Below are 24,334 nucleotides of genomic sequence, written 5' to 3'. Positions count from 1 at the left end.
ACACCGGACAGTCCGGTGAATTATAGCGGAGTGGCTCCCAAAATTCCCGAAGGTGGCAAGTTCAGAGTCGAGTTCCCTGGTGCACCGGACACTGTCCGGTGGCACACCGAACAGTCCGGTGCCCCAGACCAGGGCACACTTCGGTAGTCTTTTGCTCTTTTTATTTGAACCCTTTCTTGGTCTTTTTATTGGTTTGTTGTGAACCTTTGGCACCTGTAGAACTCATAACCTAGAGCAAATTAGTTAGTCCAATTATTTGTGTTGGACAATTCAACCACCAAAATCAATTAGGAAAAGGTGTAAGCCTATTTCCCTTTCAATCTCCCCCTTTTTGGTGATTGATGCTAACACAAACCAAAGCAAATATAAAAGTGCAGAATTGAACTAGTTTACATAATGTAAGTGCAAAGGTTGGTTGGAATGAAACCAATAATTATTTCGACTAGATATGCATGGATGGCTTTCTTCTTATTTAAAATTTTGGACCACGCTTGCACCACTTGTTTTGTTTTGCAATGTTTTGGAAATTCTTTTTCAAAAATCTTTTGCAAATAGTCAAAGGTATATGAATAAGATTTTGAGAAGCATTTTCAAGATTTGAAATTTTCTCCCCCTGTTTCAAATGCTTTTCCTTTGACTAAACAAAACTCCCCCTTAATGAAATCCTCCTCTTAGTGTTCAAGAGGGTTTTAGATATTAATTTTGAAGAGGCTATACCAATTTGAAATTATATCAAAAATAAGATACCAATTGAAAAATCACCCCGGCTTGAAATTTTCTCCCCATGTTTCAAATGCTTTTCCTTTGACTAAACAAAACTCTCCCTTAATGAAATCCTCCTCTTAGTGTTCAAGAGGGTTTTAGATATTAATTTTGAAGAGGGTATACCAATTTGAAATTATATAAAAAATAAGATATCAATTGAAAAATCTTTTCTTAATTCACATTTGAAAGACTACATTTTTGTAATTGGTGGTGGTGCGGTCCTTTTGCTTTGGGCTAATACTTTCTCCCCCTTTGGCATGAATCGCCAAAAACGGATACTTGTGAGTGAAATACAAGCCCTTATTCTACTTTCTCCCCCTATGGTAAATAATATATGAGTGAATATTATACCAAATTGGAGAGCGGTGTGGAGCGACGGCGAAAGATGAATAATTCGATGGAGTGGAGTGGAAGCCTTGTCTTCGCCGAAGACTCCTTTTCCCTTTCAATCTATGACTTGGTATGAAATTTACTTGACAAACACATTAGTCATAGCAAAGAAAGAGATGATCAACGATATAGATGAGCTACGTGTGCAAAATATCAATCAAAATTTCTAGAATCAAGAATATTTAGCTCATGCCTAAGTTTGGTAAAAGTTTGCTCATCTAATGGCTTGGTAAAGATATCGGCTAATTGTTCTTTAGTGTTAATATAAGAAATCTCGATATCCCCCTTTGTTGGTGATCCCTCAAAAAGTGATACCGAATGGCTATGTGTTTAGTGCGGCTATGCTCAACGGGATTACCCGCCATGCGGATTGCACTCTCATTATCACATAGGAGAGGAACTTTGGTTAATTTGTAACCATAGTCCCTAAGGGTTTGCCTCATCCAAAGCAATTGCGCGCAACAATGTCCTGTGGCAATATACTCGGCTTCGGCGGTAGAAAGAGCTACAAAATTTTGCTTCTTTGAAGCCCAAGACACCATAGATCTTCCTAAGAACCGGCAAGTCCCTGATGTGCTCTTTCTATTAATTTTACACCCTGCCCAATCAACATCGGAATACCCAATTAAATAAAAAGTGGATCCCCTGGGTTACCAAAGGCCAAACTTAGGAGTATAAACTAAATATCTCAAGATTCGTTTTATGGCCCTAAGGTGAACTTCCTTAGGGTCAGCTTGGAATCTTGCACACATACATACGGAAAGCATAATATCCGGTCGTGAAGCACATAAATAGAGTAAAGAACCTATCATCGACCGGTATACCTTTTGATCTACGGATTTACCTCTCGTGTCGAGGTCGAGATGCCCATTGGTTCCCATGGGTGTCTTGATGGGCTTGGCATCCTTCATCCCAAACTTGGTGAGTATGTCTTGAATGTACTTCGTTTGGCTAATGAAGGTGCCCTCTTGGAGTTGCTTCACTTGAAATCCTAGGAAATACTTCAACTCCCCATCATAGACATCTCGAATTTTTGAGTTATGATCCTACTAAACTCTTCACATGTAGATTCGTTAGTAGACCCAAATATGATATCATCAACATAAATTTGGCATACAAACAAATCATTTGCAAGTGTTTTAGTAAAGAAGTAGGATCGGCTTTTCCGACTTTGAAGCCATTAGCGATAAGAAAATCTCTTAGGCATTCATACCATGCTCTTGGGGCTTGCTTGAGCCCATAAAGCGCCTTAGAGAGTTTATAAACATGGTTAGGGTACTCACTATCTTCAAAGCCGGGAGGTTGCTCAACATAGACCTCCTCTTTGATTGGTTCATTGAGGAAGGCACTTTTCACGTCCATTTGATAAAGCTTAAAGCCATGGTAAGTAGCATAGGCAAGTAAAATGCGAATTGACTCAAGCCTAGCTACGAGTGCATAGGTTTCACCGAAATCCAAACCTTCGACTTGTGAATATCCCTTGGCCACAAGTCATGCTTTGTTCCTTGTCACCACACCATGCTCATCTTGCTTGTTGCGGAAGACCCACTTGGTTCCTACAATATTTTGGTTAGGACGTGGAACTAAATGCCATACCTCATTCCTTGTGAAGTTGTTGAGTTCCTCTTGCATTGCCAACACCCAATCCAAATCCCTTAATGCATCTTCTACCCTGTATGGCTCAATAGAAGACATAAAGGATTAATGTTCACAAAAATGAGCAACACGAGATCGAGTAGTTACCCCCTTTTGAATATCGTCGAGGATGGAGTTCACGGGGTGACCTCGTTGGATTGCTTGGTGGACTCTTGGGTGTGGCGGTCTTGGACACTCATCGTCTTCCTTGTCTTGATCATGAGCATCTCCCCTTGATCATTGCCCTCCTCTTGAGGTGGCTCCTCTTGATCTTCATCATCATCTCGAGCTTGATCCTCATTTTGAGTTGGTGGAGATGCTTGCATTGAGGAAGATGGTTGATCTTGTGCTTGTGGAGGCTCTTCGGATTCCTTAGGACACACATCCCCAATGGACATGTTCCTTAGCGCGACGCACGGAGCCTCTTCATCATCTAGCTCATCAAGATCAACTTGCTCTACATGAGAGCCGTTAGTCTCATCAAACACAATGTCACAAGAAACTTCAACTAGTCCAGTGGACTTGTTAAAGACTCTATATGCCCTTGTGTTTGAATCATAACCTAGTAAAAAGCCTTCTACAGCCTTAGGAGCAAATTTAGATTTTCTACCTCTTTTAACAAGAATAAAGCATTTGCTACCAAAGACTCTAAAATATGAAACATTGGGCTTTTTACCGGTTAGGAGTTCATATGATGCTTTCTTGAGGATTCGGTGAAGATATAACCGGTTGATGGCGTAGCAAGCGGTGTTGACCGCCTCAGCCCAAAACCGATCCGAAGTCTTGTACTCATCAAGCATGGTCCTTGCCATGTCCAATAGAGTTCTATTCTTCCTCTCCACTACACCATTTTGTTGTGGTGTGTAGGGAGAAGAGAACTCATGCTTGATGCCCTCCTCCTCAAGAAAGCCTTCTATTTGAGAGTTCTTAAACTCCGTCCCGTTGTCGCTTCTAATCTTTTTATCCTTAAGCCGAACTCATTTTGAGCTCGTATCAAGAATCCCTTTAAGGTCTCTTGGGTTTGAGATTTTTCCTGCAAAAAGAACACCCAAGTGAAGCGAGAATAATCATCCACAATTACAAGACAATACTTACTTCCGTCGATGCTTATGTAAGCGATCGGGCCGAATAGATCCATGTGGAGTAATTCCAGTGGCCTGTCAGTCATCATGATGTTCTTGTGTGGATGATGAACACCAACTTGCTTTCCTGCTTGACATACGCTACATACCCTGTCTTTCTCAAAATGAACATTGGTTAGTCCCAAAATGTGTTCTCCCTTTAGAAGCTTATGAAGATTCTTCATCCCAACATGGGCTAGTCGGCGGTGCCAGAGCCAACCCATGTTAGTCTTAGCAATTAAGAAAGTGTCGAGTTCAGCTCTATCAAAATCTACTAAGAATAGCTGACCCTCTAACACTCCCTTAAATGCTACTGAATCATCACTTCTTCTAAAGACAGTAACACCTAAATCTGTAAAAATACAGTTGTAGCCCATTTTACACAATTGAGAAACGGAAAGCAAATTGTAATCTAAAGAATCTATAAGAAAAACATTGGAAATAGAGTGGTCAGAAGATATAGCAATTTTACTCAATCCTTTGACCAAACCTTGATTTCCATCCCCGAATGTGATAGCTCGTTGGGGATCTTGGTTTTTCTCATAGGAGGAGAACATCTTCTTCTCCCCTGTCATGTTGTTTGTGCACCCGCTATCGATGATCCAACTTGAGCCCCCGGATGCATAAACCTACAAAACAAATTTAGGCCTTGTTCTTAGGTACCCAAACGGTCTTGGGTCCTTTGACATTAGAAACAAGCACCTTGGGTACCCAAACACAAGTCTTGGAGCCCTTGTGTTTGGCCCCAACATATTTGGCAACTACTTTGCCTGATTTGTTAGTAAGCACATAGGATGCATCAAAAGTCTTGAATGAAATATTAGGTTCATTTGATGCAATAGGAGTTTTCTTCTTAGGCAATTTGGCATAGGTTGATTGCCTAGAACTAGATGCCTCACTCTTATACATAAAAGCATGATTAGAGCCAGAGTGAGATTTCCTAGAGTGAATTCTCCTAATTTTGTGCTCGGGACAACCGGCATGGTACAAAATGTAGCCCTCGTTATCCTGAGCCATGGGAGCTTTGCCCTTAACAAAGTTAGACAATATTTTAGAAGGGGCATTAAGCTTGACATTGTCTCCTTGTTGGAAGCCAATGCCATCCTTAATTTCAGGGCGTCTCCCACTATAGAGCATGCTTCTAGCAAACTTAAAATTTTCATTTTCTAAGTCATGCTCATCAATCTTAGCACTAAGTTGAGCTATGTGATCATTTTGTTTCTTAATTAAAGCTAGGTGATCATGAATAGCATCAACATTGATGTCTCTACATCTAGTGAATATAGTAACATGCTCAACGATAGATGTAGAGGGTTTGCAAGAATTTAATTCAACAATCTTAGCATGTAATATGGCATTTTCATCTCTAAGATTGGAAATGGAAGCATTGCAAACATCTAAGTCTTTAGCCTTAGCAATTAATTTTTAATTCTCATTTCTAAGGCTAGCAAGAGAGACATTCAATTTTTCAATCTTAGCAATTGAACTAGCATTATCATTTCTAAGATTGGCAATTGAATTATCACAAATATTTGACTTGTTAGTTTGGCATTTTCATTTCTAAGGTTGAAAATAACATCATGGCAAGTGCTTAGCTCACTAGACAATTTTTCACATTTTTCTACTTCCAGAGCATAAGCATTTTTAGTCTTAACATGTTTTTTGTTTTCTTTAATAAGGAAGTCCTCTTGGCTATCCAAGAGTTCATCATTTTCATGAATAGCACTAATTAATTCATTTAATTTCTCCTTTTGTTGCATGTTAAGATTGGCAAAAAGAGTGAGCAAGTTATCCTCCTCATCACTAGAATTATCCTCATCACTAGAGGTTGCATACTTAGTGGAGGATTTTGATTTTACCTTCTTCCTTTTGCCGTCCTTTGCCATGAGGCACTTGTGGCCGACGTTGGGGAAGAGAAGTCCTTTGTTGACGGCGATGTTGGCGGCGTCCTCATCGGAGGAGGAGTCGGTGGTGCTCTCGTCGGAGTCCCACTCTCGGCAAACATGGATATCGCCGCCCTTCTTCTTGTAATATCTCTTCTTCTCCTTCTTCTTCCCCCTCTTGTCGTTATCCCTGTCACTATCACTAGACAAAGGACATTTACCGATAAAATGACCGGGCTTACAATATTTGTAGCAAACCTTCTTAAAGCGGGACTTGTAGTCTTTCCCCCTCCTTTGCTTGAGGATTTGGCGGAAGCTCTTGATGATGAGCGCCATCTCCTCATTGTCGAGCTTGGAGGCGTCGATGGGAAGTCTACTTGATGTAGACTCTTCCTTCTTCTCCTCCATCGCCTTGAATGCGACAGGTTGCACTTCGGGTGTGGAGGGGGCGCCTTGCTTGATGATTTTCTTGGAGCCTTTGATCATCAGTTCAAAGCTCACAAATTTTCCTATAACTTCCTCGGGAGACATTAGCTTATATCTAGGATCACCACGAATTAATTGTACTTGAGTAGGGTTAAGAAATACAAGTGATCTTAGAATAACCTTGACCATTTCATGGTCATCCCACTTGGAGCTCCCGAGGTTGCGCACTTGGTTCACCAAGGTTTTTAGCCGGTTGTACATGGCTTGCGGGTCTTCTCCTTGGTTGAGCATAAAGCGACTGAGCTCCCCCTCGATCATTTCTCGCTTGGTGATTTTGGTCACCTCATCTCCTTCGTGCGCGGTCTTGAGTACGTCCCAAATCTCTTTGGCGCTCTTCAACCCTTGCACCTTATTATACTCCTCTCAACTTAGAGAGGTGAGGAGTATAGTAGTTGCTTGAGAGTTGAAGTGCTCGATTTGGGCCACCTTGTCCTCATCATAATCTTCATCCCCTATGGATGGTACCTATACTCCAAACTCAACAACATCCCATATGCTTTTGTGGAGTGAGGTTAGGTGATATCTCATCATATCACTCCACCTAGAATAATCTTCACCGTCAAATGTCGGTGGTTTGCCTAATGGGACGGAAAGTAATGGAGTATGTTTAGGAATGCGAGGATAGCGAAGGGGTATCTTACTATACTTCTTGCGCTCTTGGCGCTTAGAAGTGACGGACGCGGCGTCGGATCCCGATGTAGAGGGCGATGACGAGTCGGTCTCGTAGTAGACCACTTTCTTCATTTTCTTCTTCTTCTCGCCACTCTTGTGCGTCCTAATGCGTGAAGGGGATCCCTCCTTTTTGTTGTCGGACTCCTTTGATGGAGCCTTCCCTTGGCTTGTGGCGGGCTTCTCGCCGGTCACCATCTCATTCTTGGCCTGATCTCCCGACATCACTTCGAGCGGTTAAGCTCTAATGAAGTACCGGGCTCTGATACCAATTGAAAGTCGCCTAGAGGGGGGTGAATAGGCAAATCTAAAATTTATAAACTTAAGCACACACTACAAGCCGGGGTTAGCGTTAGAAATATAAACGAGTCCAAAAGAGAGGGCGAACACAAATCACAAGCGAATAAGAGCGGATGACACAGTGATTTGTTTTACCAAGGTTCGGTTCTTGCAAACCTACTCCCCATTGAGGTGGTCACGAAGACTGGGTCTCTTTCAACCCTTTCCCTCTCTCAAACGGTCACCTAGACCGAGTGAGCCTTTCTCTTCAATCAAATGGGACACTAAGTCCACTACAAGGACCACCACAACTTGGTGTCTCTTGTCTTGATTACAAGTGAGTTGAACACAAGAATAGAGGAAGAAGAAAAGCATTCCAAGCGCAAGAGCTCAAATGAACACAAATGTCTCTCTCTCTAGTCACTAATTTGGTTGGAGTGATTCCGGACTTGTGAGAGGATTTAATCTCTTTGTTTGTGTCTTGTATTGAATGCTATAGCTCTTGTATGAGGTGTGAAGGCTGAAAACTTGGATCAATGAATGGTGGGTGGTTGGGGGTATTTACAGCCCAAACCACCAAAGGAGCCGTTGGTGGAGGCTGCTGTCGCATGGTGCACCGGACAGTCCGGTGCGCCACCGGGCACTGTCCGGTGCACCAGCCACATCACCCAGCCATTGGGTTCTGACCGTTGGAGCTTCTGACAGCTGGGCCACCGGACAGTCTGGTGGTGCACCGGACAATCACTGTTCACTGTCCGGTGCGCCTTCTGGCTCTGCTCTGACTTCTGCGCGCACTGTAGCGCATTACCTGCTCGTTGCAGACGACCGTTGGCGTTGTGTAGCCGTTACTCCGCTGGAACACCGGACAGTCCGGTGAATTATAGCGGAGTGGCTCCCAGAATTCCCGAAGGTGGCAAGTTCAGAGTCGGGTTCCCTAGTGCACCGGACACTGTCCGGTGGTGCACCGGACAGTCCGGTGCGCTAGACCAGGGCACACTTCAGTAGTCTTTTGCTCTTTTTATTTGAACCCTTTCTTGGTCTTTTTATTGGTTTGTTGTGAACCTTTGGCACCTGTAGAACTCATACCCTAGAGCAAACTAGTTAGTCCAATTATTTGTGCTGGACAATTCAACCACCAAAATCAATTAGGAAAAGGTGTAGGCCTATTTCCCTTTCAGCTACAGATGCCAGATTTTGCTGAGTTTGGCCTCAAAACTCAATGGTGGCGGTTCCGAAGGGAACCGATGGCGGCACGTGGCGTGATCGTGGAGGGTGCATCAAGGCGAAGCAACTCCGTGTGAAGGGTGTGGTTGTCGGATCAAAAACTTAGGAGTTGATCCATTTCACCCTTAGTGGAATGGATAGGCTCTATGTAAATAGGGCTAGTTTAGGAAATGAAAATAACCCTCTATAAATATAGGGGTAGGCTGTTTAGTTTAGTATTGCTTGGTTGCCATTTGTTTTTGGCTTAAGGTTTTAGCTGTCACATTTTCCATCTCTAGACTGATCTAGTTTTAGCCATGGATCCACTGCGATTTTGTAGCTATCAACTGTGTTTGTGTTCTTCAAGTTTAATCCAAGAAAGGCTTGCCGGTACAACCCACAGGTTTTGGTTACTTCTCAATCTCAGTTTTGGATCCTTGCTGAAATTTTGTGTTCTTGGTATCGCCCTCCCCTTTCTCTTGTGGATTTGTGGAGGACCTTCGAGTTCTTGCGACATGGGTACTGTTGGGTATTGATTTGGGTGGAGATATACTCTGTGGATCACTACGTACGCCCTCACGATGCAGTTCTTAGTCGTTATCCGTGTTGATTCTCATTTGAATTCGTTTTGAGAAAACCACAACAAAACCACATCTCTCGGGTTTTCTGATCCGCGCTTTGATTTTTGGTTTGTTTGGGTTCATACTTCACCCGTAACCATCTTCTACCTCGTGCAAACTATCTGTGAAGTTTGAGATCATTCTCCGCATTTTAGGGCCCGACACTGCCGCCCGTGTGTGTGGCACTGCCGGACCTCGATAGTGCCTCTCTAATTTCCTGATGATTTTGACTCTAATATTTTCCAGGAAGTTAGTTCTACAGTTCTTAAGGTTTTTGTTGCATACAAATGACACTAGTTTGTATTGTACTTTGATCTGCTGCTTTTAGTCCATAGAGGGGTTCTGGTTTGAGCTTTGGGTTCAAAACTCACGTGCTCGCAAGTCGAAAATTTTTAGTGACTCCCATTCACACCCGCTCTACTCGCCTCACCAGTCCTAAAATTGGTATCAGAGCTAGTTAAGGATTTCCCTTCCCTAATCAGTTCGAAATCCATGTAGGCGACATGGAATGTGGTGTTGGCAAGCCACCATTCTTTGATAGGACCAACTACCCATACTGGAAGATCCGCATGTCTACGTTTCTTCAAATTATTGGATATCGAGTCTAAGATATTTGCCTCGATGCTGTGTTCAATGTTGCAAGTGAATGAATCACTCCACTTCAGGTGGAGTTCCACATTCGAACAACAAATCTCGTGTCACACCCGGATTTAAGGGCAATCTCAGGCGCGAATCAAATGTGTGCTAGGATCAAGTCTCACACATGTGATGACTCATGGTACATAAACGAATGTCACATATTTACTATATAATAGGAGTTATGTATAAAATAGCTAAATAATTACATCATATGAAGACAACGATCCTCTGCAACCATAGTTGACTGGGAACGATGGCCTAGACCTCTCATGAACTCATCGCGGCATCCTTCATGATCATCATCTTGATGGTACATGTTCTTGACCTAGGGGTTGTTGCACTCAATCTTTTGAATCATGTAACTGAATCTTATCGAGCAAAGTTTTGGGAACCAACTTAAATTTGGACAAGGTCCGAACCTTTAGGGAGCTAATCCGAGGTACTAGTTCAGCTGTTCTATGGTGACGGAAGGAGTAGGCTTACGGTACGGAACCAGGCTAAGCGGCTACCCAGCTCCGGACCACCCATGAGAATGTGAACCTTTCCCCTAGACCTAGTCCCTAGCAGTCTGATTCTTGTTCAACATTAAGGGGAGGGGTCCCAAACTAAGCGATAAGCTAGTTACATAACTCAGATTTCATGATAACAACATAAGTTAGAACTTGCATGGGGGGTAGACGAAATGATATGTGTAAAAAATAGGAAAAGGAATCGATACATTAGGATTGAACTGAGAGCAAATTCTTCCTTTATAACTAGATACGTGAGATCTGTATGATGGACGCTATGGATCAAGTTTATGTGGATAGACCTCACCAGGCTAGTCCACAGATAAATGCTATCCTATTACAAAGGAAGAGTTCATTCTCATACTACCTTATGGGTAGAAGGTACGGGGCCGACCTAACCGTTCGAGCGACGTCGGACGTTGGGTTCCTCGGTTGGACAAGAGCCTATGTTGCCTCCATGGAGGGCCGAGGATGGAGCTTGAGCAATGGTCGACGGCGGCAACTTCAAACTCCATGGAGCTTGGTTGGTGACTGTCATAGTGGGCGACACAAGTCTTGGTGCTGCCCTTGAAAGCCCACGATTGCGCATGGTAGGCCCCCATGGGGCCCCTATGGCCGTCAACACCTCTAGCGAGGTCATGTTTATGAAGGCGTAGCCCTAGTTGGCCTCCTTCCTGAAATCCACTGAGAGGTAGAGAAGACCATAATGCTAACTTCACCCCTACCTACCGTGCCAAATGTCGGAGAGTAAACTCTAGTCGGGTGGCGGAATGCGCTCGCCTAATCCTAATAATAGGGACAACCTATGGTTTGCCTGTTGAGATGAATGAACATAAGAACACATAACGATTTAGAGTGGTTCGGGTCGCCGGAGCATAATACCCTACTCCACTATGAGTTGTATTGCTAAGAGCTTGAGAAAGCCTAGGTTTGGATGAAGATGTCTCTGAGGGAGTTCAAGTGAGGATGTCCCCAAGTCCCTGGATGGGCTCGAGAGACGGTCTCTCCCTTGCAGTGTATGTGACATCCATTTTATAGCTCAAGGGCGGCACATTATAAGGCACTAGGCCCCGACAAGTGGTCCCAAGAATATAATAATTGAAGCGTGGAGCAACAGATATTGCTGTGTGGACCAAGCTCTTCTCTTACGGTGGACAGATATCTTCTCTCGGCCATCGTGTGGATCCTCTGACCAGATTAACCTTCACTCTATCTTGTTGGCGTGTGGGCGAAGGCTCTTGGTGTAGGTTGAAGCGTAAACTGGCACATCTGCGTGTGTAGAGGGGTACATGGATGGTGTCATCCTATCCCCTCCGCTTCTCTTGTAGTGGGAATAGTAGTAGTCATACTAAGGGTCGCCCATGCGCTGCGTAGAGTCCAATGGTCTTGCCTCGGTAATGCACCGTTTATTGGCTATGCCTGGTGGCTTCCGTCATGCGCCATGGGCCAAGTGGCAGCACTACATCTCTGTCTAAGCGGAGAGCGGGGGCTGGGGCTAGGGACGCTTGCAGTAGTGGCATCTCCGAACATCCCCTGGTTGGGGGTCTAGAGGGCACTTGTGGAGGTTCGGTTCCCATCCGTAATGGTCCAGACATGCGATAGCTCCAGACCTCCCCTGCTAGCTAGAGGTCTGAATGACACATGTAAGAGTCTAAGATCACCCCACAGGGGTTCGGCCCCAGCCTGTAGCCGCATACTGCTTTTACTCTATGCTAGGGATCCGGTGGGCCCTCGTGGGGGTCTAGGACCCACTAGTGGGGTCCATATCCTGAGTCGGGCTAGACTGCGGATAGCCACATGGGCGTCGCCTTGGCCCAGCAGGAGTGGGTACCCCAGTTTTTGGGGTACCGACAAAGCAAATATTACAATAGAGCCTCAACAAAGGAATTAACGATGCAAGGTATAGTGTTACAAAGACACTTACTAGGATGATCCTAGGTCAAAGGGATCTCCTTGGGGGTGACCATAGAATTATAGTGCCCACAATCGGCACAGACTGGATGAGAAATTCCAACCTCATTCGGGGTCAATTGAGCATCAGCCACAACAATCACATCTTCTGGATTGTCGGGCAAAGGAGCGTAACAAGGAGATGGGGTTACCCTTACGGGGGTGAATACCCATGTCTGGCTAGATCAATGGATAACTTCTGCACGACCAAATCCAAACGTTGAAACTCATTCTTCATCACAGTTTTGACAAACTTCTCCCACTCACCTTGAGAGCCAATGGAGATCAATCGACGAAATATGTTTCCAGATCTACCATGGTGCAATAACCCCTCAACTGAGATGCTTCGGTCATTAGAATTGTAATGAAGCTCATCACAAGCCCTAGCAAAAATCTCGCTAAACAACAATCTTTCATCAAACATCACTACCACCTTCTTCATTCCATCAAAACTAACATTCTCATAAACATCTTCCTCCATAATATAGGATGACTACATTGTCCATCTATTTCAAAGACGAATTCATTACTCAACAACCAATTAAGATGGTACCCGACTAACCCTACCTACTAATGCCTAACTAATTACTAACCCCATATACTAATCTACTAATGCTTAATTACTTACTAAGTAATACTTAATTAATAGCTAATTACTAACTAATAACTATATATTAACTAATAACTAACCCCATCTACAGAGTTACATAATTTATGAGTATGATACGAAAAGAGGTTATACTTGAGGTCGCGGTAGATTCAAGCTAGTTGTGGCGATGGTGGTGGAGTCGGACGGTCTCCTGTCCGCAAAAAATGAACATATTACTAAGAATGGTCCTTCCCATTTCAACTGTAGCTTACCCACTGTATCTGGGTTAGCCACTCTCCGAAGCACCAAGTGTCCCGGCTCAATATTTTTTAGCCGGACTTTTCTATCTCGCCATTTAACTGTTTCAGCCTGATATTTATTGATATTCTCCACGGCTTGAAGCCTGATCCCTTCTAAAGCATCCTTTTCCACAAGGCAAGCATCTTCGGGACCTGATTCTGCCGAAGCTACTACTCTTATTGATCCAGCTTTTGCTTCCTCCGGAGTTATTGCTTCGTCACCGAATAATAATTTGAATGGGGTAAAGCCTGTAGACCTTGATGTTGTTGTATTGTGGCTCCACACCACTTTGATTAACTGATCTGGCCACTTTCCCCTGGGTTGATTGAAGATTAACTTCATTATTCCTGTCATTATAATGCCGTTGGCCCTTTCAACGAGCCCATTTGACTCCGGATGCCTGACTGATGCAAAATGGATCTTCGTTCCAATTTGATCACAGAAATTTCTGAAAGCTTTGGAGTCAAACTGCGTTCCATTATCTACAGTGATTGCCTTCGGTACCCCGAAGCGACAGACAATATTCTGCCAGAAAAACTTTTGGACAGTGGCCGAAGTTATTGTGGCCAATGGCTTCGCCTCAATCCACTTGGAAAAATACTCCACAGCCACTATAACATATTTTAGATTCCCTTGAGCCGGTGGTAATGGACCCAACAAGTCAAGGCCCCACCTTTGCAATGGCCAGATGGGTTGTATCAGCTGTGTCAAAGACGAAGGTTGTTTTTGATCTCTTGCACATTTCTGACAACCTTCGCACTTTTGCACTAACTCCGCCGCATCCGAAGCTGCCTTCGGCCAATAAAACCCTTGGCGGAAGACTTTCCCAAGTAATGGCCTGGATCCGATGTGGGATCCACACAGGCCTGCATGTATCTCTTTCATCAACTCTATACCTTCGGCTCTAGATAAGCACTTGAGCAGCGGAGCGCAAACTCCATGTTTGTATAATTCCCCTTCTATCATGACATACGGACGAGCTCTTGCCTCTATTCTTTTATTGTAAGCTTCGTCATCTGAAAGGAACTTACCCTGAAGGTAAGAGATTATTTCAGTTCTCCAATCTTCGCTGTAAACAGGAGATATGTTGAGGACTGCTCTTTCAAGGAGCTCCACTGAAGGTGCCTTTATTGTTTCGAAGAACACATCCGAAGGTAACGGCAGCCCCTGTGCCGCAGACTTAGCTAGCAAATCAGCATGCTCATTTTGTCCTCGAGGAATATTCTTGACAGAGAATCCTTCGAAGGATGCTTCGATCCTTCGGACCGTATCTAGATATTTTTCAAGCTTCGGATCTTTAGCCTTGCAACTTTTGTCAACATGACCCGAAACCACCTGGGAATCAGTTTTAAGAATTGCCCTTCTGATTCCCATTGCCTTTAATTTCCGAAGGCCCAAAAGCAGGGCTTCGTACTCAGCAATATTGTTCGTGCAGCTGAAATCAAGTCTTGCTGCATAACAAGTTTTGACCTTGGATGGTGAAACCAACACAGCAGCTGCACCTGCTCCGAAGATTCCCCAAGAGCCATCACAAAACACTGTCCACACTTCGGCATCTTTATTTGCTTCTTCATCCTGAGCCCCTGGCGTCCAGTCGGCAATGAAATCTGCCAATGCTTGAGACTGGATCGAAGATCTATGCACATAATCAATGTAAAATTCGTTGAGCTCTGCAGCCCATTTCCCAATCCGTCCAGTAGCTTCTCTATTTCTCATTATATCCTTCAACGGCTGCGAAGAAGGAACAATGATATTGTATGCCTGAAAATAATGCCGAAGCTTCCTGGATGCCATTAAAACGGCATATAATACCTTCTCCAGCTCTGTATAATTTTTCTTTGAGACACTAAGGACCTCAGATACAAAATACACTGGAACTTGCTTCTTAAGCTGGCCATAAAGCTTCTCCTGGACAAGCGCCGCACTTACTGCTGAGTGCGAAGCTGCCACATATAACAACAGAGGAGCCCCTGGCGTTGGCGGAGTTAATGTTGTGAGATCTATCAAGTATTGCTTCAACTCTTCGAAGGCTTTTTGTTGACTTGGGCCCCATTGAAAGACTTCGGCTGACTTCAGCACCTCGAAAAATGGTAAGTTTCTTTCTGCTGATCTGGATATAAATCTGTTGAGAGATGCCAGCCTTCCTGTCAATCTTTGGGCCCCTTTTCTTGTAGTTGGTGGCTCCATTCGAAGTATAGCTTCGATTTTATTTGGATTAGCTTCGATTCCCTTTGTTGAAACCAAGCATCCAAGAAATTTACCCTTCTTTACTCCGAAGACACATTTCTCTGGATTCAGCTTCAAACCAGCTTGTCTGAAGCTGGCGAAGGTCTCCTGCAGATCAACAATATGATTTTCCTGCTTCGTGCTTTTGACGATAATGTCATCAACATAGGTCAACACATTTCTGCCTATTTGAGACTGAAGAACCTTCGCAGTCATTCTGCTGAAACTTCCTCCAGCGTTTTTGAGCCCCTCAGGCATCCGAAGATAGCAATACGTGCCACTTGGAGTTATGAAGCTAGTTTTCGGCTCATCTTCCTTTTTCATCCAGATTTGATGATATCCTGAGTAACAGTCCAAGAGACTCATGAGCTCTGAAGAAGCTGCTGCATCGACTAGAGAGTCTATCCTTGGCAACGGGAATTCGTCCTTCGGACAAGCCTTGTTGAGATCTGTGAAATCGATACACATTCTCCACTTGCCATTGGCCTTCTTCACCATAACAGTGTTAGCTAGCCACTCTGGATACTTCACTTCTCTGATAACTCCTGCACTGAGGAGTCTTTTTACTTCATTGCGAGCCCCTTCGGCCTTGTCATCAGACATTTTCCGAAGCCTCTGCTTTCGGGGTCTGAAGGATGGGTCAACATTGAGCGAATGTTCAATAACATCCCGATTTACTCCACAGAGATCATTAGCCGACCATGCAAAAACATCTTTGTTGTTGAATAAAAACCTTATCAAGGTTTTCTCCTGGTCTTCAGATAATTGCGAGCCCAACAGCACCTTCTGCTCTGCTATGTCCTCACACAATAGCATGGGCTTCGGCTGATCTGCTGAAGCTGCCTTCTCCCTTCTGAATTTGTACTGTTCACAAGCTTCAGTTCCATCTATATTATGGATTGCCTTGGAGTCGGTCCAGCTTCCTTCGGCCCTTCTAGCAGCTTCCTGGCTTCCATGGATAGCAATAGGCCCTTGGTCCGAAGGTATCTTCATGCAAAGATAGGCAGGATGAAGGATTGCTTCGAAGGCATTAAGAGTACCACGACCAATAATTGCATTGTAAGGATATTCCATGTCAACAATGTCAAACACAACTTGCTCAGTTCTAGTGTTGTTGATGAATCCGAAGGTTACTGACATGGTGATCTTGCCCAGTGCTACAATCTGTCTTCCTCCGAAGCCACAAAGAGGATGTGTAGCATCATGAATCTTATCTTCTGGCTCTTGCATCTGTCTGAAGGCTTTAGCAAATATGATGTCAGCTGCACTGCCTGTATCGACCAAGACATTGTGAACCAGAAATCCTTTGATAACACAAGAGATAACCATGGCATCGTTGTGTGGGTAATCTTTGAGCTGAAGGTCCTCTTGAGAGAAGGTAATAGGAATGTGAGACCATCTTGATTTGATGAAGGGTCCTTGCACTCCAACATGCTGTACTCTTCTCTGCGCTTCCTTCTTCTGCTTCTTGTTAGCTGGCTCTGAGGACGAGCCACCTGTGATCGGGAGCACCAGCTTCGGGTCCGAAGCAACTCCAGCTTGATTGTTGAACGAAGCCATCAGCTCAGAAAAGTGGAAGTGAGTTCACCGGAGGTGGGCGCCAATGTTGGGGACTTGTTCTCAAATGCTAAGAGTTAAGAACAAGGCAACATAAAAAGTGTTAAGTGTTAAAGTCCTTCGTCCTTCGAAGCATTATGTCCCTTCGGGAAATAATGAGTTTCGGACGAAGGTCATAAGAGACATACCTTCGTAAACATAACAAGTAACGACGAAGGACTCATATAAAGCATGAAATATAATATAAGCATCATCATAGAATCATTTCTATTTTATTAACATGGAAAAATAGAAATGATTTCAAATTACAAATGTACCTTCGGTCCTGAGAGAAGGTAAAAAGTACAAGCGTGACGCAAAAGCAAATGCCAAGTCAGCGTGTGAACAGTACGGGGGTACTGTTCATCTATTTATAGACACAGGACGCAGCCTGTGACGAATTACAATTATGCCCTTTACAAAAGTTTACAACATTATCTTAGACCTCTAAGGATAAAAAGGTCATTCTATCTTTATGTCGGTTTGCAACGCCGAAGCTCTATAAAAAGGAACCTTCGGCCATTTCCTGGGGACGATTTCAGCCGAAGTTGCTTCTTCACGCAAGACCTTCGGCGCAACGAAGCATGGGCCCAACATCCCCTGTACGGTGAGGTTTCTAAAACCTGCAAACAAACGAACAACACGATGGCTGACATGCACATTCACTAACAGACGAACAACACAGTGGCTAACATTCACATTCACTAACAAACGAACAACATGGCGGCTGACATGCACATTCACTACATATACTAACAACTAAATAGCCAGCTACTTCACTAAAAAACTAAATAACAAAATTTGCTAACTAACTATATACTAAACTAATTAACTAAACTATAAATTTGTTAACTAACTAAATAAACTAACAAAGTTGCTAGTATATGCTTAAATTAACTAACTAACTAACTAAAATAACAAATTTTCTAACTAACTGACTAGCTAACTAACAAATTGATAACCCACATACCTGGAGGCTATTGTCGGGGCCAAGTACAGGGCGGTGGAGGGCGAGCACGGAGCCAGCAGACGAGGAACGGCGGCGGAGGCGAGCGGTGGCGCGCGCGGGCGTGTGTGGCGAGCGGCTCCGTGAGCGAGTGCGGGGAGCGACGTCGGTGGCGCTCACGTGGCGAGGAACGGTGACAGCGGCGGACAATATTGAGAGAGAAGCGAGCACGAGTGCGTGAGAGAGGAGATGTGTCTGGCAAGCGTGTGAGAGAGGAGAGGTCACGTGCCCATAATGCCTAGCTTAGCGCCAAGATTTGTGGCACCGAGCTAGGCCACGTAGGTGCTGGCACGACAGGCGACCGCCAATACATTTAAGACCTCGACGTCGAACGTGTTACCTCGACGCCATGGCCTATACCGCCGAACAAAATGTTCAAAAACACTATTAAGTCGTCTAGGAAACCGAACATGTTTTTCTCCCGAAAAATGTTAAATTGTAACAAAATTCATTCACCTGGACCCTTTCTAGAGAGAAGCAAAGAGGGAAAAAAAAGGCAGAATAGACCAGCCATCTGTTGTTGCCAGCACACTCCTGATCCCCTTTTCAATTCTTTCAGAATGGCCTGAAAGGTCCCTGTATCTGACAATAGCGTGTACTTGCATGCATGTTAATTGTTAAGTGTCTTAACTTGTTGTTATGCACTACAATGTATTTTTTATGAGATAACTCACCAAATCTGTCAGTGACAGACTTTTGATCAGGGACCTAGGATAGGACACCGCAAGTTTTGGTTTGTTATTTATAGAGTGCAGAGTCTTCGGGGCTCTCCTGCCACCTACCTTCCCCGTATGGCCACCGCCCCATTTAGATTCTGTTCCTCCTAAATCTCCTCCCCGTTGGCCCCTGCGCTCTTCACAAAATAGCTCTCTGCCTCACAGCAAGCCTGTGCGTCTCATATTCAAGGAGCCTGCCTCTGAGGTGGTTGCAACTTGCTTGGGACGAGGATTTGGATTTTGGAGGCAAGGTCTGTTTCTTGATTCTTGGTCAATGTTTGCACCATTAGTTTTCCTTCTGATCTTGCATGCCCTTCTCAAGATAAAGATGGTTGCTGTTCTTGTTGATTTGCATGCTTCCTTTACTTTCCTTGATTGCTCTACATTCCTTGCTTCCTGACCTGCAATCTATTCCTGAAGATGGGAAACTGTTTGCAAAGAGCAGCATAAACCCAACCCAAAAAGGGCTTCAAATGTGTTCTTTTTTCTGAAACAGTTCTTGCCCATTCACAAAACTTGAACCTTTTTTTTAGATTCAGGAACAAAACTTGAACTTGGTGTCCATTCTTCCTTGGCACATGCAGATTGGACCGCAGACTGTGAGATCCATCCAATCCAACAACCGAATCCAATCCAATCCAATCAGAGAAAAAGAAAAAAGGCGAAAGGCTCGTGTCTGTGTGGCACCACATCTTGCCATCAGGGAAAATGGGGCTGTCAATCTCGTACCCACCAGACGACTACCTGCCAGCAGTGGAGGACGACATGGGGCGGCTGTTCATCCGGTCTCTCAGCTTCGACGACATGGAGGCCGCCGCCGATTCGCCTTCGTATTCGCCTTCGGCATTGCCCCCCGCCTTTGGCTCCGGGAAGCTGATCATGGAGGGCTCCCTGGGCTTCTTCGAAAGAAGAGAAGCTGACAGCGTCCAGATGCAGAACGTGCTGTCCATCAGGAATCCTAAACCTCCTGATAGAGAAGCCTGCAGCAGCGTCAGTCCCGGTGCTGCGACAGCTACTTGTGGCTCATCAAGATTCGACCGTCCACCAGATTATGATTACCCCATGGTCGGGATGAACAGCCCCAGGCACCAGAGCGCGGCCGTCAGGCTGCAGAAGGTGTACAAGAGCTTCAGGACGAGGCGGCAGCTTGCGGATTGCGCTGTTCTTGTGGAACAACGATGGTAGGACGACACTGCGTTGTTGTATGCTATTTATTGGGTTTGGTGATCTTGTTCTTGTCATGAAGCCATCAAGGTGATGCTTTTTCTGAATTTGATTTTATGATAAAATGCAGGTGGAAGTTGCTTGATTTTGCACTGCTCAAGCGGAACTCGGTGTCATTTTTTGACATAGGGAAGCCTGAGACTGCTGTCTCAAAATGGTCCCGGGCAAGGATGAGGGCCGCCAAGGTAGCAATAGCAATTGCATTCTTCCGTCCATCACCAACTTTGATTTGTATCAGCAGTTTTTCTTTTCTTGGAATATACTGCATTCCTGACAGGTGTGTAGTGTTGCTGTCGCATTTAGGTTGGAAAGGGTCTCTCCAAGGACGAGAAGGCCCAGAAACTTGCGCTGCAGCACTGGCTCGAGGCGGTATGTTATGTTATGTACCAATAATTTAAGTGTCTCCAAATGTAATATAATGCAGATTATTATGCCGCTGAGCAATCAAAAACTGCATTTTGATCCATTTCTGATTGTCAGATTGACCCTCGGCATCGGTATGGCCACAACCTGCACTTCTACTACCACCGCTGGCTCCACTGCCAGAGCAAGCAGCCATTCTTCTATTGGTACAGAGAGAGAGATAGAGAGCAAAAGTGCACTAGTCATGTGTCTGAACCAATGAACAACATAGTTACTGATCGAGTACTGACGGCTCTGTCGTTCTTTGGACAGGTTGGATGTAGGAGAAGGGAAAGATGTCAACTTAGAGGAGCATTGCCCTAGATTCAAGTTACACAAGCAATGTATCAAGTACCTTGGCCCTGTAAGTTCCACTGTTTCTTCCTCCTCTGATTGCAAGTGAAAAGACAAACATCCAGGCAGTAACAATCTGCTCGGTGCAGATTTCATATTATCGCATTAACAAAACACGTCGTCTGGGTGCTCGTGCAGAAAGAAAGGGAAACCTATGAGGTGGTAGTCGAGGACAAGAGGCTGATGTACAAGCTGAGCCGTCAGATAGTCGACACGACCAGAAGCGTCAAGGGGACCAAGTGGATATTCGTGCTCAGTACATGCAAGACACTTTACATAGGCCAGGTGAATGATTAATTCCCGGACAAGTTCGGACATAATTCTTCTGAACACCGAGAGCAATTCAGAAGTGAGGCTGAAACTTTGACATGTTTGCAGAAGCAGAAGGGCGTGTTCCAGCACTCAAGCTTCCTTGCAGGGGGAGCCACATCTGCTGCAGGAAGACTGGTTGTGGAGGATGGAATTCTCAAGGTGCAGCTTAGAAAATTTGTACTGTGGGATTCATCCCAACGTCACTGAATTTCTTTTTCTTGCTCAAGCTAGAGATGTGTTCGTTTCAGGCTGTGTGGCCTCATAGCGGGCATTACCGGCCGACGGAGCAGAACTTCCAGGAGTTCATGAACTTCCTCAAGGAGAGGAATGTAGATCTTAACAACGTGGTGGTAAGTAGCCTAATATGAATCCTAAGCAGGTTACCATACGCGTTCAGCTGAAAATACTGGTATAATTTTGCTGGCTTTTCGGTTCTGCTACAGTTGAGCCCATCAGAAGGTGAAGAAGATGGCGACTTCAGCCTGGCGAGCAGCTACTCTCAGCTGGACCTGACCCAACTCTGCCAGCAAGAAGACAGCCAAGAACAAGAGGCACAATCTGCGCGACGCCATGGCCAAGTCGAAGCCGAAGCCGAAGCTAGGACCTGCAGCCTGGAGCCCAGCCTGCCATCTACAGAGACCTGCAGCACGCCGGCGACGATCAGGAAGAGCTCCTCAGACAACCGGCTGCAAGGGAAGCGGCCGCCCAGGCTGCTGATCAGCTCAAACAACATAGCGCCGCTGCCGCCCACCACGCACAGCAACGCCGGGCCATCGCCCGGCGGGAAGGACGACCTGGACCCGGACTCGGCCATGATGGGCGAGTGCCTCGACTTCTGCAAGCGAAACCTGTTCGCGGAGGACGGGTACGAGGACCGCTACCTGGATGACCTCGCGGAGCTGCCGGAGGCGCTGATCCTGAACCGCATCAACTCCAAGCGGGCCATGCACTCGTACCAGCTCGGGAAGCAGCTGTCCTTCCACTGGAGCACCGGCGCCGGGCCCCGGATCGGGTGCGTCCGTGACTACCCGTCCGAGCTCCAGTTCCGGGCGCTGGAGGATGTCAGCCTGTCGCCCCGTGGCGGCGGCAGGTCGGTGAGGTTCCCGTCGCCCAGGCCGGGCGCGCTCACGCCCAACAGCATCCCTGCGGCCAAGTGTGGCTCTCTTACGGCGGACGGCGACGGCGTGCACGCGTCGCTCAAGCCCAGGCAGAGGAGTGCCACTTGGACTGCGTTCTGAGGGACATACCATGCATGCATGCATGCTGCTTCCTTCAGCTTTTTTTTTTCACAGCATTGTGACGATAAACCGAGGGAAAAGTGAGATAGCATGCTCCTTCACGTAGACGAGGATAGAAGGATCAGCATTGACAGACATTTGGCAAACACTGGGTAATGCCATATTGTAATGGTACCTATAGGTTGATGACAAAGCTCTTGCTGTTTTATAAGGGCACGGAAAGAGCGAATATGGAGTATCCCTCACTTCAGTGAGACCGTTCTCAGATTACGCATATCCGCGCCCCCAAAACTTAATTCAGATACAAACGTAGCGAAACTGCAACCAGATGAGTTCAAAAGAATCAAAACAAACTTGACCCACTACCGCATGTACAACCCACATGAATAACTTATATCTTAAGTAGTAAGGAGCTAAGTGCAAAATGCACAAGAGACATATCTTGATGAAGGAAATCTTTAGCACGGTTCTATAAATCTAGATACGGTTTCAGTCATATAACCCTTTTAAGGAGTTCTAGTGAATAAGATAGGTTTAAATACATTATGTTATATGAACGAGTTTTTTAGATATATCTAGTATTTGAAGAACAACAACATAATATCTAGTTTGTACATATCCTAAAAAGATTCAATAAAAATTAAATTGCCCCGCTCAAATGGAAATGTAATAGTAGTATTATTCATATTTTGTTTCTCTTTTTCTTCGCGCAAGGGTTAGAGCACTCCCAACCCAGAAACTGCTTAGTGGTTTCCATAGCTGCCACCTAATCAAGGAACCACTTATAGAAACTAATCTTCTCAATACAAATGGTTTAAAGCAGTTTCTATGCAGAGAACACATTTAATGCATTCACAAAAGAAGCAGAAAAAGACTTGGTCGGCTGTGGCAATGAACTTCGTATACTTCTTGTTGCCACAATTTAAATCACAGAACATATAGCAACCAAAAATATGATATCAAAACATAGGTTATATAATATTGATCCGTAGTGAAATAATATCCATGCTGAGAAGAAAAGCAAGTTCATAGTACGTAATAATATGTAATTAGAGCAAACTGCTCTTAATATATTGGTAGCAAACTGCTCTTAATCCATGGACAGCCAGCTCCAGTATTTCCAAGCACATATCCAGTCTCTTCATGCACACCAGTCTCTCCCTTTCAGCTCCTACTGCAGGGAAAAAAGCTTTGTTAGTTGTAAAAAGCTCCTACTGCAGTGTTCAAACTATGTTGAGACTATGTTCAGACTATAGAAAGAGAGGGGAGTGTTCAAACTATGTTGAGACTACGTTCACACTAATTAATATAGCAGAAATAATATAGCAGAAATAACTAGGACAATGTAGCAGAAATATTATGTGGAGTGATGATAGAAATAGTAAAATTACACATACAAGCTCATTATTGCATAGCATATGATATGAAAAATTACTAGTGCTATTACAATAATGATATCACATCTCATCACATCATTAAAAAGTTTATGGCTTCAGAGCCATGCATGCATCATACGATAGACCAATAATTATTACAAACCGATGTTCGTTACATAAATAGAAGGTACTGCCAGGCTAAGAACTAAGAAACCTTCTCCCCCTTTTTGGCAACAAGAACCAAAAAGAGAGAGAGCCGCCAATCCAAAGATCACCAGTTAGGAGGAGGCTGATGAGGAGCAAAGAAGTGGTGCGCCAGGTGAGAGGCAAAGTGTTCTTCCCCAGACTGATCCGGGGGAGGAGCACTGCCAGAAGGATCCTGGGGCGGAGGGTGAGAGAATGATTGACCCGGATCCCCGTGATAGGGAGGCGGGACAAACTGCTCACGATCATCAAAATAGGCTTCTTCTTCTTCTTCGTCGTCTGCTGACATAAATGGCACCCCGTAGGCCTGCTGGTGCCACTCGTTGATCTCCGGGGGAGGAGGATGGAGAGGCACGTCAGGCGAGCGAGGGGCGAAGGGAATACCCATAGTGGAAGCTTGACGACGAAGGTTGTCGTCAGTCTCCCGCTGACGCCTTGCCACCTCATGTACATCAACAGCAATGTTTCGGCACATAGACAAAAATGCCGCAAACCCGTGGGCCAAGCGGGCACCCATCCCTCGGCCACGACCTCGACCACGACCACGACCATGTGGCGTGGGAGATCCGCGTCCAGGGGAGGGACGTGAGGCACCGGCAGCAGCAGCAGGACCAGCAGACGGACCCGCAGAGGTATGTGCAC

General features: G+C 45.0%; 1 protein-coding gene across 2 annotated transcripts; it reads left to right on the top strand.

Annotated features, from left to right (window-relative positions):
* The first annotated feature begins 18,472 nt into the window (after positions 1–18,472).
* On the top strand, positions 18,473–22,386 carry LOC103643581 (IQ domain-containing protein IQM2). Of its 2 annotated transcripts, none has more exons than XM_008666752.3 (10): positions 18,473–18,833; positions 19,167–19,763; positions 19,877–19,991; positions 20,110–20,175; positions 20,287–20,375; positions 20,482–20,572; positions 20,701–20,847; positions 20,941–21,033; positions 21,123–21,224; positions 21,318–22,386. In XM_008666752.3, the coding sequence occupies exons 2-10, from the start codon at positions 19,291–19,293 to the stop codon at positions 22,110–22,112; spliced, it is 1,971 nt and encodes a 656-aa protein (XP_008664974.1). In that variant the 5' UTR covers positions 18,473–18,833; positions 19,167–19,290; the 3' UTR covers positions 22,113–22,386. The 2 variants fall into 2 exon arrangements, with proteins under 2 accessions (XP_008664974.1, XP_008664975.1); XM_008666753.3 differs by having other exon boundaries at positions 18,633–18,828; positions 21,318–22,366.
* The last annotated feature ends 1,948 nt before the right edge of the window (positions 22,387–24,334 follow it).

Source organism: Zea mays, chromosome 1 (genome assembly GCF_902167145.1).
Source record: "Zea mays cultivar B73 chromosome 1, Zm-B73-REFERENCE-NAM-5.0, whole genome shotgun sequence".
Classification (NCBI taxonomy): Eukaryota; Viridiplantae; Streptophyta; class Magnoliopsida; order Poales; family Poaceae; genus Zea; species Zea mays.
The sequence above is the reverse complement of the archived record's forward strand: the minus strand, read 5'-3'. Positions and strand labels throughout refer to the sequence as shown.